Source organism: Crinia signifera, chromosome 9, assembly GCF_055691185.1.
Source record: "Crinia signifera chromosome 9, ASM5569118v1, whole genome shotgun sequence".
NCBI classification, from domain to species: domain Eukaryota; kingdom Metazoa; phylum Chordata; class Amphibia; order Anura; family Myobatrachidae; genus Crinia; species Crinia signifera.
The window spans coordinates 10,189,863-10,208,760 of NC_139225.1; the positions used below are offsets into that span (position 1 = coordinate 10,189,863).

The 18,898-nt window shown below is 43.9% G+C and overlaps 1 protein-coding gene across 1 annotated transcript in view; it reads right to left on the reverse strand.

Annotated features, from left to right (window-relative positions):
- The window catches only part of RABGAP1 (RAB GTPase activating protein 1), a 131,743-nt gene that overhangs the window by 85,488 nt on the left and 27,357 nt on the right, over window positions 1–18,898 (reverse strand). Inside the window, exons 12-13 of the mRNA XM_083161022.1 lie at window positions 16,583–16,676; window positions 12,620–12,770 (exon numbers count right to left, since the gene is read on the reverse strand). Of these exons, the coding sequence (XP_083017148.1) occupies window positions 12,620–12,770; window positions 16,583–16,676 (245 nt within the window). The remainder of the gene's footprint in view (window positions 1–12,619; window positions 12,771–16,582; window positions 16,677–18,898) is intronic.

Genomic DNA, 18,898 nt, shown 5'->3' on the forward strand with positions numbered 1-18,898 from the left:
TATATATAACACATGGTGGGGATAGAACCCATGACCTCAGCGCTGTGAGGCAGTAATGCTAACCATTACACCATCCATACTGCCCTGTATATATAACACATGGTGGAGATAGAACCCATTACCTCAGTGCTGTGAGGCAGTAATGTAACCATTACACCATCCGTACTGCCCCGTATATATAACACATGGTGGGGATAGAACCCATGACCTCAGCGCTGTGAGGCAGTAATGCTAACCATTACACCATCCGTACTGCACCGTATATATAACACATGGTGGGGATAGAACCCATGACCTCAGTGCTGTGAGGCAGTAATGCTAACCATTACACCATCCGTACTGCCCGTATATATAACACATGGTGGGGATAGAACCCATTATCTCAGTGCTGTGAGGCAGTAATGTAACCACTACACCGTCCGTACTGCCCTGTATATATAACACATGGTGGGGATAGAACCCATGACCTCAGCGCTGTGAGGCAGCAGGGCTATAACCATTACACCATCCATACTGCCCCGTATATATAACACATGGTGGGGATAGAACCCATGACCTCAGTGCTGTGAGGCAGTAATGCTAACCATTACACCATCCGTACTGCCCCGTATATATAACACATGGTGGGGATAGAACCCATGACCTCAGCGCTGTGAGGCAGTAATGCTAACCATTACACCATGACCTCAGTGCTGTGAGGCAGTAATGTAACCATTACACCATCCGTACTGCCCTGTTATTATAACACATGGTGGGGATAGAACCCATGACCTCAGTGCTGTGAGGCAGCAATGTAACCATTACACCATCCGTACTGCCCTGTATATATAACACATGGTGGGGATAGAACCCATGACCTCAGTGCTGTGAGGCAGTAATGCTAACCATTACACCATCCGTACTGCACCGTATATATAACACATGGTGGGGATAGAACCCATGACCTCAGTGCTGTGAGGCAGTAATGTAACCATTACACAGTCCGTACTGCCCCGTATATATAACACATGGTGGGGATAGAACCCATGACCTCAGTGCTGTGAGGCAGTAATGCTAACCATTACACCATCCGTACTGCACCGTATATATAACACATGGTGGGGATAGAACCCATGACCTCAGTGCTGTGAGGCAGTAATGCTAACCATTACACCATCCGTACTGCACCGTATATATAACACATGGTGGGGATAGAACCCATGACCTCAGTGCTGTGAGGCAGTAATGTAACCATTACACCATCCGTACTGCCCCGTATATATAACACATGGTGGGGATAGAACCCATGACCTCAGTGCTGTGAGGCAGTAATATAACCATTACACCATCCGTACTGCCCCGTATATATAACACATAGTGGGGATAGAACCCATGACCTCAGTGCTGTGAGGCAGTAATGTAACCATTACACCATCCGTACTGCCCCGTATATATAACACATGGTGGGGATAGAACCCATGACCTCAGTGCTGTGAGGCAGTAATGTAACCATTACACCATCCGTACTGCCCCGTATATATAACACATGGTGGGGATAGAACCCATGACCTCAGTGCTGTGAGGCAGTAATATAACCATTACACCATCCGTACTGTCCCGTATATATAACACATGGTGGGGATATAACCCATGACCTCAGTGCTGTGAGGCAGTAATGTAACCATTACACCGTCCGTACTGCCCCGTATATATAACACATGGTGGGGATAGAACCCATGACCTCAGTGCTGTGAGGCAGTAATGTAACCATTACACCATCCGTACTGCCCTGTATATATAACACATGGTGGGGATAGAACCCATGACCTCAGTGCTGCGAGGCAGTAATGTAACCATTACACCATCCGTACTGCCCTGTATATATAACACATGGTGGAGATAGAACCCATGACCTCAGCGCTGTGAGGCAGTAATGTAACCATTACACCATCCGTACTGCCCTGTATATATAACACATGGTGGGGATATAACCCATGACCTCAGTGCTGTGAGGCAGTAATGTAACCATTACACCGTCCGTACTGCCCCATATATATAACACATGGTGGGGATAGAACCCATGACCTCAGTGCTGTGAGGCAGTAATGTAACCATTACACCATCCGTACTGCCCTGTATATATAACACATGGTGGGGATAGAACCCATGACCTCAGTGCTGCGAGGCAGTAATGTAACCATTACACCATCCGTACTGCCCTGTATATATAACACATGGTGGAGATAGAACCCATGACCTCAGCGCTGTGAGGCAGTAATGTAACCATTACACCATCCGTACTGCCCTGTATATATAACACATGGTGGGGATAGAACCCATGACCTCAGTGCTGTGAGGCAGTAATGCTAACCATTACACCGTCCGTACTGCCCCGTATATATAACACATGGTGGGAATAGAACCCATGACCTCAGTGCTGTGAGGCAGTAATGCTAACCATTACACCATCCGTACTGCCCCGTATATATAACACATGGTGGGACTAGAACCCATGACCTCAGTGCTGCGAGGCAGTAATGCTAACCATTACACTATCCGTACTGCCCCGTATATATAACACATGGTGGGGATAGAACCCATGACCTCAGTGCTGTGAGGCAGTAATGCTAACCATTACACCGTCCGTACTGCCCCGTATATATAACACATGGTGGGGATAGAACCCATGACCTCAGTGCAGTGATGCAGTAATGTAACCATTACACCATCCGTACTGCCCCGTATATATATAACACATGGTGGGGATAGAACCCATGACCTTAGCGCTGTGAGGCAGTAATGTAACCATTACACCATCCGTACTGCCCCATATATATAACACATGGTGGGGATAGAACCCATGACCTCAGTGCTGTGAGGCAGTAATGTAACCATTACACCATCCGTACTGCCCCGTATATATAACACATGGTGGGGATAGAACCCATGACCTCAGTGCTGTGAGGCAGTAATGTAACCATTACACCATCCGTACTGCCCCGTATATATAACACATGGTGGGGATAGAACCCATGACCTCAGCGCTGTGAGGCAGTAATGCTAACCATTACACCATCCGTACTGCCCCGTATATATAACACATGGTGGGAATAGAACCCATGACCTCAGCGCTGCGAGGCAGTAATGTAACCATTACACCATCGGTACTGCCCCGTATATATAACACATGGTGGGGATAGAACCCATGACCTCAGCGCTGTGAGGCAGTAATGCTAACCATTACACCATCCGTACTGCCCCGTATATATAACACATGGTGGGGATAGAACCCATGACCTCAGCGCTGTGAGGCAGTAATGTAACCATTACACCATCCGTACTGCCCATGACAAAAAAAAAATGACAATTAGTCAATTTTTGGTGAAAAAACACACGGATCAGTAAAAAAAAAGTCGCAGACCAACGTGTTATGGCAGTGATCGCGGAAAATATACACACTTATATACAATATACACTATACACACTTAGGGATATTTCTGCCTGCTCACCAAATCCCGGATAAATGCTTACTTTCATCCACTGCAAATGGCACAGGATCTATTAATTTACTGAACACTGCACAGTCTTGTGAGGACTTCTCCATGGGCAGCACCCAGGTCCATTCCTCCAGTAACTTTCATTTTTAACCTGACTTAACCCGTGAGGTTACCTGGATTGCAACATGAGGTCTACTACAGCGGATCACCACAATCCAATTAAAGCAGGGGTCCTCAAACTATTTTGCTCTGGGACCCTATTAGACAATAAAAATAATTACAGGACCCCAGCACATACATGGCAGCATTGTGGGGGCACAGAGTGATGGGAGGAGTCTAATATACCATAACCCATCACATCACACGTGTAGTCAGCAGACAGCACATACATGGCAGCATTGTGGGGGCACAGAGTGATGGGAGGAGTCTAATATACCATAACCCATCACATCACACGTGTAGTCAGCAGACAGCACATACATGGCAGCATTGTGGAGGCACAGAGTGATGGGAGGAGTCTAATATACCATAACCCATCACATCACACGTGTAGTCAGCAGACAGCACATACATGGCAGCATTGTGGGGGCACAGAGTGATGGGAGGAGTCTAATATACCATATCACATCACAGGTGTAGTCAGCAGACAGCACATACATGGCAGCACTGTGGGGGCACAGAGTGATGGGAGGAGTCTGATATAACATAACCCATCACATGTGTAGTCAGCAGGCAGCACATACATGGCAGCATTGTGGAGGCACAGAGTGATGAAAGGAGTCTAATATACCATATCACATCACAGGTGTAGTCAGCAGACAGCACATACATGGCAGCACTGTGGGGGCACAGAGTGATGGGAGGAGTCTGATATACCATAACCCATCACATCACATGTGTAGTCAGCAGACATCACATACATGGCAGCATTGTGGCGGCACAGAGTGATGAAAGGAGTCTAATATACCATAACCCATCACATCACACGTGTAGTCAGCAGACAGCACATACATGGCAGCATTGTGGAGGCACAGAGTGATGGGAGGAGTCTGATATACCATAACCCATCACATCACAGGTGTAGTCAGCAGACAGCACATACATGGCAGCACTGTGGGGGCACAGAGTGATGGGAGGAGTCTAATATACCATAACCCATCACATCACACGTGTAGTCAGCAGACAGCACATACATGGCAGCATTGTGGAGGCACAGAGTGATGGGAGGAGTCTAATATACCATAACCCATCACATCACACGTGTATTCAGCAGACAGCACATACATGGCAGCATTGTGGAGGCACAGAGTGATGTTAGGAGTCTAATATACCATAACCCATCACATCACATGTGTAGTCAGCAGGCAGCACATACATGGCAGCATTGTGGAGGCACAGAGTGATGTTAGGAGTCTAATATACCATAACCCATCACATCACATGTGTAGTCAGCAGACAGCACATACATGGCAGCATTGTGGAGGCACAGAGTGATGGGAGGAGTCTAATATACCATAACCCATCACATCACACTTGTAGTCAGCAGACAGCACATGGCAGCATTGTGGGGGCACAGAGTGATGGGAGGAGTCCAAAATAACAGACTCCTTGAATCACTGACAGAGTAGAAAAGTCATCAGCCTGATGGTCAGCAACATGGAGTCGCTACCCCATGCTGAGAAGGTCGGCAACCACTTTGGGGTTCTGGGCCCAGAGTTTCAACACCGCTGTTCCGTATCATTGTGATTATCCGTATCATTGTGAGGACCCAATTATATTAACGGCCCACAAACGAACTCCTCCAGCGGTGAGATCTAAATATTACCAAGTGCCCGGTATACTATACTGTATAATTCACTCATTCTTTAAACTATTTCAAATACTTTCATCAATTAGAGGGACTAAAAAGTACTGTAAAAAACCTGTGATCACCCCACATGCGATATTGTGATGCTATAATTAAGCTACAATTTTTTTATATATATTTTAATATGATGTTTTTGAATAATGTACTTCTTAATCTATAGACCAGTGTTTTTCAACCACTGTGCCGTGGCACACTAGTGTGCCTTGAGCTGTTCTCAAGCGTGCCCCCAGATCTAAAGATGCCCAAACCAGTTTGCAGTCACCACCAGTTAAACTTGTCTCTTCTTTTCATGTAAAGGGCCAACGTATTTTATTTTTGTTACCTGTGGGGACCAATGTGATTGTTTTTTATATGAGGACCAATAGGTTTGTTTCTTTTCCCTGTGGGGGCCAATGTGTTTTGCCCTGTGGGGATCATAGTGTGCCTTGGAAATTTTTAAAACTTATTTAGTGTGCCGCAAGGTAAAAAGGTTGAAAATCACTGCTATAGACAATCCCACTGTTGTTTCTTAACTAATTATTTGTGACCTCTTACGGGTCTTACCATGTATATGGGGATAGAAATTACTGCTCGTCAAACCATCGAGTAGCCATGAGCAGAATCTGGGTGGATTAAAGATTATCGCTACATAAACCTGTTCTGAAGGTACCATAGGAAGAGCAGTTGTGTCTTCCCAGCAGTCTGTACACTGGTCCCATGCATGAAATGCCCTAGTGCTTGGATGGTGAAATGCAGAAGCAGCTGAATGACAAACACTGATCAAGGTAAGTAAATCCTCCAGATTTTACAAAATAATTGTACATTTATGTGGTGATGCGTTTTGTGCGCCCCATTTTATTACAACCACCTATATTATGAAACGGTCACTATATTAATGCAATTAGACACTACTTCAACAAATCGCTTAATAACCAAACAACTTAATAGCAACATAAAAATAACTAAATTTTTGACACTTGGGAGTCTTTTGTATGGAAGGTTTGTATTTGTCCCAAAACAAATTGATAGGGCCGGCCCAAGCTTATTTTTGTGTGAGAAATAGATTTTGGGGCCCCTTGACATGATAAACTTTTTAAAGAGAAAGCAAAAGGGGGTGTGGTCTCACAAGGAAGAGGCGTGGTCTCACAAGGAAGAGGCGTGGCCACATAATAGAACCCCTAAGGATACAGGAAGATAGTGTGTGAATGGGGAGGCAGGAATTCGGTTATGTCACATGTCTGTACTCGTTTAATGGAACCAACATGCAGCACGGAGGCATCCTCGTGTGTAGGAAGGGTCATATAGAATGTGTTGAATAGCTGGCCTGCACAGGATCCAGAGGGAGCCTGGTGACAGGAGGAAAACAGAGGTAGGAGTAGTCTGGGGAGGGGTTTAGCTTGGTGAGAGCGAATTGCAGGGGCCACTTTCACTTCTGCTGCTGACCTACAATGCAGAGCTACCGGCTATGTGACAAATTCTGTATATAACCTACCGCTAATCAGGGTCCTTGCATGTAAATTTAGCGCATCAAGTGTCAAAATCGCAAGCAAGCCTCCCGGGGGGCTCTCAATGGGCAAACTGGTCCGACTTGTCCTTAGGACAGGACTAGTGTATGGGGGCCTTTACTCCGCAGTTGCGGATGTTCCTATAGAACTGCGATCGCATACATTTTTACAAATCACAAAAATGCAAGCAGGAGTTTGTATGTACCTCCTGCAGCATTTGAACTACGTTTAACTGCTACAAGCAGTTAATTTGCATCTATGATCCTTAATCCTGAATTATGTACAAAACACCAAATAAGTATCAAAACAATAAATCGGTTTCAGTGCTTTCAAAATGTTGCGCTAAAATAAAATTAATTGATGTTTATGTAAATCCACGGTCTGCCAACCAAGGGTAAACAAAAAGGCTTAACCCAGTTGTGTCATATTTTTCCACTAACTCATTTGCTTCAAGAGCCCCCTAATTTAATTGTGCTACATGTAGAAAAAAAATAATTTAATGGGAAATACAAATGAATGTGTCACATTCATTTGATGTCACATCAATGGATTACCACAAAACAGACATTTATTTTCTTCCCATATCAATAAAGAAAAACATATTTTGTGTCCTATGGATAAAGCCTTGAGAAAAAGTGGTTGGCGATTAAAGGCCCCCCCATACACTATCTGACTTTTCCTAGGGGAGACATCTCATGCAATTCCCCTGTGAGCCGCCTAGCAGCTTCCTGGGAGAAGTACATACAGTACAACAGTAATATAATGGGGTAAGTACAATATGGATATATAACAATAGCATTATTATTAACAGTTTCTTATATAGCACACACATATTCCGCAGCGCTTTACAGAGAATATTTGAACACTCACATCAGTTCCTGCCCCAGTGGAGCTTACAATCTATATTCCCTACCACATGAAAATGCACACAGACATTTTGTTGGGAGTGAATTAGCCTACCAGCATATTTTTGGATTGTGGGAGGAAACTGGAGTACCCGGAGGAAACCCATGCAAGTACGGGGAGAATATACAAACTCCGCACAGTTAGGGCCATGGTGGGAATGGACATCCCATGACATCAGCGCTGTGAGGCAGTAATGCTAACCATTACACCATCCGTACTGCCCCATGAAAGTTATAGTATCCCTATTACAGGACTACAGTATCACAATCACCCAAAAGTGCAATTCGGGTGCCCCAAATCAATAAATGATACAAATAGTACAAGTACAAAACAATCTAAACCTGTGTACACACAAAAAACACCCTCAACATTTTAAATCCTAAAGAAATTGTACATCGTAATAAAAAAAAATTTGAAATTCAAAACGGTCAAATCCTAGTTATTTAATATAAAATAAAATGAACTCCCCAAAGCAAACCTCCCCATAAGCCCCCACCTTAGGCCCCAAAATAAAAGTTTCCATGCACTTATTACTCCCATTCTGAAAAAAACAAAAAAAAACACAATTCTGATCCAAACTGTCCAAGCTACTTGAGAGACTTGTCTACACTCGCCTCACACACTTTCTTAACTCCTACAACTTATTGCACCCACTTCAGTCAGGCTTTTGCTCTACACCATGGGTCTTCAAACTGCGGCCCTCCAGATGTTGTGAAACTACAAATCCCAGTATGCCTTGCCACAGTTTTAACACTCCCTTATAGCAAAACTGTGGCAAGGCATGCTGGGATTTGTAGTTTCACAACATCTGGAGGGCCGCAGTTTGAAGACCCATGCTCTACACTCTCCACAGAGACAGCACTGACTAAAGTAGTCAATGATCTGGCCACTGCTTAACCTAAAGGCAATTTCTCACTTCTTATTCTTCTAGATCTCTCGGCTGCCTTTGACACGGTAGACTCTTCTCATACAAACACTACAATCCCTAAACAGTCGGCCTTTCCTTTCCCCATGTCTTAATAATAACAGTGCAATACGTTTTTACTACAGCATAAAATGGGATACATTTTTAATACAAAACTCAGTGCAATAACAAAAATGGGCATATTCCTAAAGCCATTTACGCAAAAAAGATGGCGATGGGCTCCAGAAGAAGAAAAGTGCGTTCCACATATTAGAACAAAGAACTCCATATTTCCAGAAAGAGCTGTGCGCCCCATAGAAAGCAGAGAGGCATACTGCCTGAGGAAGGAACAAGGAAGTTGCGACACGCGTAGCAGAAAGCTGGAATTTTAGGTGTGAGGAATCCAGTGTTGCGGACTGCAGAGATGACTGAAGGCCTGGTTTATCCGGAAGACCAGTGTCCCTTATATGAGGAAAAGATCTCTCTACAGGCTCTTTTATCTCCAAAATCTGGTAAACCTCCATCCTAAATTGAGACCGACCGTGGTCTTTTTATCTGATTTTTTACTGTATTTGGAAAAATATTTTTCCTCATTTCAATGTTTTGAATAAATTTGTTATCTTTGCAATATCACACTATTTCTCGAAATTCTCATTGTTTTACATGTCTCCATCTTACCTATATATTAATGGAGAGCCTCTGATGAGGTGAAGAAACGTGAGAGAAGGAGAGTAAACTTTTTATACCTAAATTCACTTATAGTGGGTGTAATTGGATAAGGTGATTGTCTACCCATTAGTCACGGTGTATGCTGGGAGGGTGTCAGCGCACAAAGTCACTTATCACTATCATCCCAAACCGTTAATCAAGTTACCAGGGGAGTAACTATAGTGACCAGTGCTGCAGACATTTGCAATTCAGCGCCATAAAACATAGACTCAACCCATCATAACAAAAAAACTACAATCCCTAGGTCTTCAGAATACAGGCATTTTGTGGTTCTCCTCCCACTTATCTAATCACGCTTTCAGTGTTCGCTTCTCTGATTCTACCTCCTCTTCGCTACCTCTGTCCGTTGGAGTACAACAAGGCGCAGTCTTAGGTCCTCTGCTTTTCTCAATCTATCCCTCCTCTCTTGGCAAACTCATCAGCTCTTTCGGTTTTCAGTATAATTTGTATGTTGATCTATCTATCCTCCCCTGAATTAATATCATTAGTATTGCTCAGTGTCTCTGAATGCCTTTCTGCCCTTTCATCTTGTATGTCATCTCACAACCTAAAACTCAACATTTCCAAAACAGAATTAATTATTTTCCCACCAGCCAAGAGTAGTTACCAACCTGATATCTCCATAACTGTTGAGAACAGATCAATCAATCCTTCTCCACCAGCTCGCTGCCTAGGGGTCATCCTCGACTCTGAACTGTCCTTCATTCGTCACATTCTATCGGTCTCTAAATCAGGTTACATGCAACTAAAAAAACATATCCAAAATTCATCCGTACCTTACACAAGACACTGCACAAACTCTAATCCATGCACTGATTATATCCCGCATTGACTATTGCAATGGCCTCCTTACCGGTCTTCCTAAGACAAGACTTTCACTACTACAATCCATTCTGAATGCAGCTGCGAGGCTGATCTTCCTGGCTAGACGTTCATCATCTGCTGATCAGCTCTGTCAGTCCTGCCATTGGTTGCTTGTATATTACCGCATTCAATATAAAATACTTCTACTTACATACAAAGCCATCACTCTGACTACACTGACTTATATTTCTTCGCTTATCTCAAAATATATCCCCACCCGACCTCTCCGCTCTGCACAAGATCTGCGTCTCTCATCCACACTCATTACTTGCTCCCACTTACACTTGCAGGATTTTTGTCAGGCAGCACCGACCTTATGGAATACCCATTCACGCACATTAAGACTCTCCTCTAGCCTCAAAACTTTCAAGCGTTCCCTGAAAACTCATCTCTTCAAACTAGCCTATCATATTCAGGACCCCCACACAACCTCCAGTAGCATTCATATCTAATTGCAACCCATCAGGACTGCCTTATAATCTGGTGGGACTGCCATGCTATGGAATCCTATGCGTATGTATCCCTCCTATTATCCCTATAGATTGTATGTCGGTTTGTTTCTACCCAGTTTGTTTAATCAATGTCTCCAATTGTAAAGCGCAACGGAATATTCTGCACGATATAAGAAACTAAATAAATAGTCAAAGAATTCTGGAGCTATGAGTCCGCTACTGGAGCTGTGGAGCAAATCTTTTTTTTTTTTTTCAGGTTTTTGTACTGGGTTTTTAATTTGAACTTGGTCTGAATTGAATTGTGTTCTTATTAACATTACCCTTTCGTACGCAAAGTCAACATTTAGATGTATCTGCTGTCACAGATCAAATAAAATAAAATTCATAGAAAAATAGAATGCGGGTGTTTTTTTTTTTTTTTCTCCTTTTCCTTCTACAAATGGAGTGGAGTGTGGAGTGGAGTGCAGTAATCTTGTTTTTAAGTAAACTTAAAAAAAGTGGAGCAAATCTTGGAACAGTCCTTAATATTAATAAGTATTATGTTATCATTGTAGTAGGAGACAATGCTTTTTGGCAGGATAAATCCAGAAGTTGTGCTGGCGTAGACTGCTTGCATACCACATTTGTAGGGCTCAAAGGATCAACTTTCACATCTCCAAGTCTAGCCAAGAGCCTCTGGGAAGAGATATCAACTGCCAGAAGTATTTGTCGCAGAAAGCAAGACATCATTCATGTTTAAATGACTCTCCGAATCAAAACTAGTGGCAAGATGGCAGCAGCTAGCACACCGCCAGGGCTTACCAGTGAGCAGTGGGCACCGCTAATGATCGTGTGCCACCCAGGCTTATAGGAAGCACAGGCACAGTTCCTTTTCCAAGCTGTATTTGCCAGTAGCAAAGGAGACACTACATTCAGCACAGACTGTTACTAGATAAGTGCTCCTCGGTATGCGGAGGCACAGGAGTGTGAAGATGAAGCATCAGAAATGGGTAACACTCCCTCGCCGTGTAACAACGGCACCATCTACTTTCATGAATACATTGATGGACCGATATCCTTCTTCACCCCACAAAAAAATCTTGCAGGGTACCATACAGGTGCATGTGGGGCTTGAGGTATCAGTCCCTGGCTGTGGGGAAGATGGTGCCCGTGTCTCTGTGGAAGCCACGAACGTCCTTTCCGACTGCGGCACCTCTGGAGTGTAGTGTCCGGGCACCGTCAACCACTGCGGTCACACCGGAGGGGGTTTAGGGTGAGTCGAGAGTAGGTCGCTGAGAACGCCGCCCGGGGACCGAGTGGATGGTGGTACCGGATGTGGACCAGGCTACACCCGTTGTCTTCACCAAATGGTCAGTCGCAGGCACCGCAGGAAACCAGGGAGGGTTCAGGGTGGACACAAGAGGCTCTCACCACCAGGAATGAGCAGCACAGTCCCCAGAGTCCGGCATACAAGATATATGTAGGGAGCTCAGAAAGTCTGCTGCCTACCCCATGCTTGGCAAAGTCACGGCCCCGATAATCTGACATTTTTTATCAGAAGCCGATTTTACCCTATAGGTAAGACCTATAATATTTTTATGTATGCAAAAACTTAACTCACAAAAAAAAAAAAATCCCATAAATAACTTTCAGAAACATTACAGGGCACCAAAATATTATAGCTGCTTACTGATAAAACGTAGGTGCCTCTAATGACGCATTACTTCAACTAGGCCTTAAACCGCTATTGTGGCCAGCAAATTTTGCTTTTCTTTACATGTATCTGAAGTTTTCAATTTAGGGTAATAAAAAAACGAGAGACTTGTCTATTTTTTAAATCTGTAGGTATAATAAATGATATCACATGTTAAATGAAGCAGGTCATTGACAAGATAAAAGTGTAAGAAACATCAAGCGGCAGTTGAGATTCTAGTGATTGATAGAACGTTTGGACTTACCTTAGTGATGAGCAGTCGGTATTTCTCCACCAGCTGGTCGCTGTTATCCCATCCAGCCAGCAGTTGCCACACCTCTCCCCTTAAGGCCTCAGGGACCCCACTCCTCACCAGGGTGGAGAGCTGCTTGGGGCGCACTTTCAGATTCAAGTGCCTGAAAATAATAACAGGTCCTCATAAAAATGGAGAAAATTTTATTTTAATAAACCACATATCAGTACCACCTTGACGACTAGGATTTGCCATCCTTACATCCAATCCACTGGGACCCCTGGTTTAGTTAGTCCAACCTGGCCCAACTTCCCCTGGGTCATACTAAAAAGGTTTGTGAGCAATTTAAGAGGCATGCACAGATTGCCACGGTGCATTCTAAAATCCCATAAATTCTCCAAAAACATCTACCCAAAATACCCTTTCCCAACATTATGGATGGAGTGCCACATAAACCGCCATATTGTTCCATAGAACGGATACACAGTGATCTGACACCCAAGGATACAGAAGATGGTAATAGTAAAAACAACCGGGGGAAGAACACCTCGCGGTGGAATTTCAAGTGCATGTGATCTTGGCAATTGTGCCCAAGTCCAGCTCCAGAGACATATTTGTAACCTGGAAATACATAACATTATGATAATAGGTGTATGTGTCATAGGGTCGACAAGAGGGAGGTAGACATGGATTACGTTGACCAGTCACAAGGCCGACATGGTGGTTTCACTTTTTGTCCTGAATATCGACACAGTCGACATGGACACTAAAAAAAGTGCACCGCTGCACTGGCCATGCTTCGGGCACACCATTTTATTCTCCCACTAGGCCCAAGTGGATGGTAGAGCATGAAATGCCGCCTGTCGGCACATCTGCTAAAAAAAAAACAAAAAAAAAACCATGTCGACCTTTTTGACTGTCAACCTAGCCCATGTCAACCTAATTCATGTGTCGACATAATGACCCTGTCAACCTAATCCCATGACGGCCTTAGAACATGTCAACCTACCACCTTCGGTCTACCGGCCACATAGCTATCAGTCCATGGAAGGCTCCCCTCACCCAATGTAAAGAGGTCTTAATGGAGTAAAGCAACTTGCCTTTCAAAGCCAACCAATGTGTACATTCAATTACTACCAATTTTTCCCCTAGGCGGAAAAACATGACTTTTCTCCATTTTCAGCAGTGTTGGAAAACACGTGGATCGGCGAATTAGCAGCCGATCCACTTGTTTTCTTCACTTTCCAGGGTGAAACTGGGTGCATTTTCGCCTGTTTTCTAGACATTTTTCACCCCCCCCCAAGAAAGGAGGCAAGCACAAAAAAGCCCCCTGCAGGCTCGTCACAGGCTCTATACTACCTCTATGGGGGTTGTGGACCCCCACGAGGGAAACTAGCCCCATCTGCTGGGATCCCACTGTTGGGCAGTCATCTGGCACCCTTTGAATATACCTATACTTTACCCAAAAATAGGTTAGTTTTCAGATGGTAAAAATGAACTAGAGGGAGGAATATTATGGGGGAAATCTGAGGAAGAATTACTTCACAGAAAGAGTAGTAGATAAGTGGAATAGCCTACCATCAGAGGTGGTAGCGGAAAATACAGTAGAACAATTTAAACATGCTTGGGATAGGCATATTGATATCCTTACAAAAAAATAAGGATCAGATATGGTTTGAGGTAACATGTTTAAAAAAAAGGGGCAGACTAGATGGGCCAAGTGGTTCTTATCTACCGTCAAATTCTATGTTTCTATGTAATTGGATACCCCTCACAATCTAAAAAAATAAACCCTTAAATTCTTGTTTTTATTAACTAAAAAAAAATTACCACAGAAATTCGAATTCTTCACCTATATCATGTAATTAAGCGGAAATGTAAAATAAAGTGCAATTGCGAGGCCAGAAGTATTAAAGAACACTGGAATTCAATGCAAGACTGAAACGGGCAACATCTACCTCCCATTAATCCCTAATCTCATATCCTCCATCCTCATAGTTTGTTGTAAATGTAATTTGTTCTTTAACTCTCGCCCCTTATCACATCCATGCCATAATGGAAATCTTGTTTCCTAAACAAAAGTGTTTGGTTAACTCATGCGGAGGACATTTTATACCCGTTTCAGCCTCTTTCCATTGTCCCACAATCTGATTTGAGCTGAATTATTGCTATGAGGGGGAAGGAACAGTGGCATGTAGATAATAAGCAGGATAAACATGCGCCATCTTTGTAGGCGCACAGCCCTAAAACTGCTACAGATGCTTCATTTTGGTGGTATTGCATGTTACAAATAGTTTTTGAGCTGATATTTATTTGGGTTTAAAACAAACAAGTGAAATCAACCAAAGGGTCAACCAATCAGAGAATTATGGGTGGTCGTTCTTAGAATCATCCGACTCAAAACGTTCAAAGTTCATGCCATTTCCAAATTATTCCACGACGGGGTGATTGTCTACAAATACGATTATTTATCCAAAAATTAACAGAAAGATTATTAAAAATGTGCTTAAATAAGATACTGACCACATCAAAGTGTTTTGTCATTAAATAAAAGCATAATGTGATATTTAATAAGCCGTGGGAATTTAGCAAGGGTCATTTACACCCCCCCCCCCCCCCCTCTACCGGCATATTCAATTATCCCCATTGCTGAAAACCAGCATCAGTAGCGCAGTTTGTTCATGAAAATGCATATCCCAGAACCTATGTGTTCAAAGCTAGACATCGGGCAAAACTTGGGATAAACCCCTTTTGTATAGCATGAAAATTGATCAGAGTCAATTGAATATCCTCCCACAGTGGTGATCAAGATTCAGAAATTATAGAGGAAATGTTATACGTGTTATCTATCTGCAATACTAAATCGCTACAAGATCTGGACAGTATAATTGTTCAGCCTTATCCTGAACCACATACAGATGTGTCTGCATGCAACCTCAATATGTCTTGCAGTATGGGATGCCGTTTTTTTTTATTATTTTTTTACCGAAATGCGTAAAAGCATGTGACTAGGACCCAGAAGCAGACTGTGCTGATCATTTTGATATATATGACACTGGTGTACAGTAGGGTGACCAACTCATCCCTTTAATTCGGGACACATATTAATTACACAGGTTCTGTGGCTGGCTTTCACCTGGTTTTAAACTGCCACAGAACCTGTGTAATTAATATGTGTCCCGAATTAAAGGGATGAGTTGGTCACCCTAGTGTACAGGTATATTCAATTCCTGTCAGAACTGCCGTCTTGTCGAAAAAGAAGGAAGGGGTTCCGACCTATTCAATTCTATGTGCTTTTTTCTGACAGGTCGGAATGTTCCCACCTGTTGGAAACCAGGTGGATTGGCAGAACAGCTGCCAATCCACCTGCTTTTGTCAGAAACGGGGCCAAAATCTGACCATCTCATTCAGACTTGCCAGAGGCGCTGTCCCAGCTCCCACCGACGGCTGGTTGAGCATTAATCAGCAGCCAAATCTGACATTTAACGCTGCATTGAATAGGTAGTGTCGGATCCATGACAACAAAAGAACGACACTAATTAAATATACCCAAACTTGTGTGTGACAAAGGCTGTATACAGAGCAGAAAAGGAATTATATTTGAAAAAGTTGCGTCTCCTGCTTTGTGGCGCTTTGTGAACACAGAATCCGAGACTCCATCGCACACATATCAAATATCAAACTAATCAGCATAGTCTCCTTGTGTGCCCTAGTCACATCGTGTTGTGATGAAGACAACGTTTCTGTAAAAAAAAAAAAAAAAAAAAAAAAAAGATGCTGGACTCGAGAAGTTGCTCACTTGACCCGGTGTGCCAAGTGGGGTGGTTCGGCGTGACTGCAGCAAAGGTGTATGGAGGACGCGTCTCTGTTTTGCTGGGTAGTCAGGCAGTAGGCGGAGTTGTTACATACATCACATATTCCCAATTAGAGTGTGTAAAGTAGACTGTCCCATTGAGACAACATTTTTCCTCTTACCATTTTGACAACAGATCTCCCCAAGTTTCAAGGATTTTCTCTGCACATTCTTTGGACACATCGCCAGACCCGCTCAGAAGAGGCTCATCGTTATCTAAAACACATTAAAAACATTTCTCATTAATTAACATCACGATAAAACCACAGATGGGCAAATTATTCAATAGATTTTACATAAAATATGCGCAGACATATAAACTAGTTGACAGATCAATTACAAATAAATCTGCTTCGTTTAAAAAAGTGCAGACAAGACGTGGGGTGTATTCGATGCCGTCGGTGAGCAGTGCCGATAGCTCGCCGTCAGAGGATTCAACGCCCTCCCCTTCACTCGCCTTTTTGAGTAAAGAAACAGCGAGGTGGAAACGGCGAGTGCGGCCGACAAAACGGCGGCGCTTGTCAGAAAATGCAGTGGTCTCGCTGCACTTGCGGTGAACCTCACTGTTTAAGGGGGATCGTCGCCGTCAGAGCCCAGCAAAAAACTCAATACAGTGAGGGGGGTTGGACGCCGAAAATAAGTCATCCTTGCCGCACAAACCCCCCTCGCCGCCTCTTTGATTTCTGTACAATATGGGGTGCATTCAAACATTAGTCACTTTTATGCACCGTGCGCCTTAGCAGTCATTGACCCCCATTCTGTGATTGAACGCGGTCTTCCGCTTTGTGGCAGAGTAGTAGTAGTTGTTCCTAAAAGTTTCCACTTTTGTTGACTGAGGAATATCCAGCAGCGATGAATTTTCACAAACTGCTTTATTGCAAAAGTGGCCAGGGTCCTGCCCAAAGTCTCATGTTACCGCATCATCAGCCCGAGTCGTCTTGTTGCCTAGCAACCACCGTGGTCTGACAGCCGGATCAGCGTCACTGCCTGACAAGTCTGAAACCTGAACAACTGTTACCCCCGCTGCTAGGTGGCGCTGGCTTGCGTTACAAGTCTTTGATGCGCAGATTATTTTATCTGTGGTGTGTATATTTTGTTGTGCTTTACAATAGGTACATGTAGGGGTCAATTTATTAAGATGGGATGTTGCCCTTAGAAACCAATCCGTTTCTACTTCTTATTTATTAAAAAAAAAAAAAAAAAAAGCTAGTGAAAAAAAACAGACCAGATACACGTCAGTGTGAAAGCTCTGTGCTCACTTGGTGGCATCGGACCCATACGAAAAGCAAAAAAAGCGGCAGCTGCTTAAGGGGCTAATTCAGCATGAGTCCCTAAAGTGACTGCGGGGAGAAAATGCCCCTCGCTTAATAGCTAATCATTCACAAATCCACACGCAATTCCCGAACCATTGAAAGGACTTTATTATCTGTGCAAATGTGAGTAGATCTGAGGCTTCCACAGATCTGCGACAAGTTCGGCTGAGACCACCTCAAAAATGCCTTGGCACGCCTGTGTTTTTCCCCATCACTTAGAAAACCCAATCCAGATTGGACTACTGTAATCTCCTCCGTTCCTCTCTCCACTCCAATCTATCCTCAATGCTGCTGCCCGGCTCATCTTCCTCTCCAAATGTACTACGTCCACCTCCCCTCTATTACGAGCCCTGCACTGCCTCCCTTTTCCCGTCAGAATACAATTCAAGCTCTTACACTCACTTACAAAGCCATCACCCAATCCTCTCCCACCTACATATCTGACCTTGCCTCATAGGTGCCGATTCTGTGGGTGCTCACGGGCCCGAGCACCCACAGGAATTAATGAGCACCCACGTGCCCGTAACTCCAGAGTCCCAATGCCGGGCCACTGTATTTGCTGTTGAGCCTTTCAACAGGCTTGAGCACCCACCAGCAAAAACATAAAATCGGCACCTCTGCCTTGCCTCTCTTTACACTCCCACTCGCCCTCTCCACTCCACAAATGCACGCCGCCTCCCATTCTCGCCTCCAGGATTTTGGCCGTTGTGTTCCTTATCTCTGGAATTCTCTACCTCTCCCTATCAGAATTGCACTTCATTAAATCGGACGGGTTCTCATCCTAACCCTCTGTTTATGCTCACTTCTATCCCTGCTGTGTCACCTCAGCCTGTCTGCCCCTCCCCCATTAGACTGTAAGCTCTAACGAGCAGGGCCCTCTCTCCTCATGTGGCATGCGGTAACCTGTGGGGTTAAAAATCTTTATTTGGATTTTATTTTTGTGGGTTATATATTCTATTGGGACAGAAGGACAGAGGGATATGCTGGATGGGAAGAGTTGGCAGAGGGGACAGCCCCAACTTTCCATCATGGTACCAGTGTTACTTGTGTTTAATTCCTGCCTAACGAATAATAAATGCAACATGTGACAGTGGGAAAACAGACCAGTAACTGGCATGTCGACTT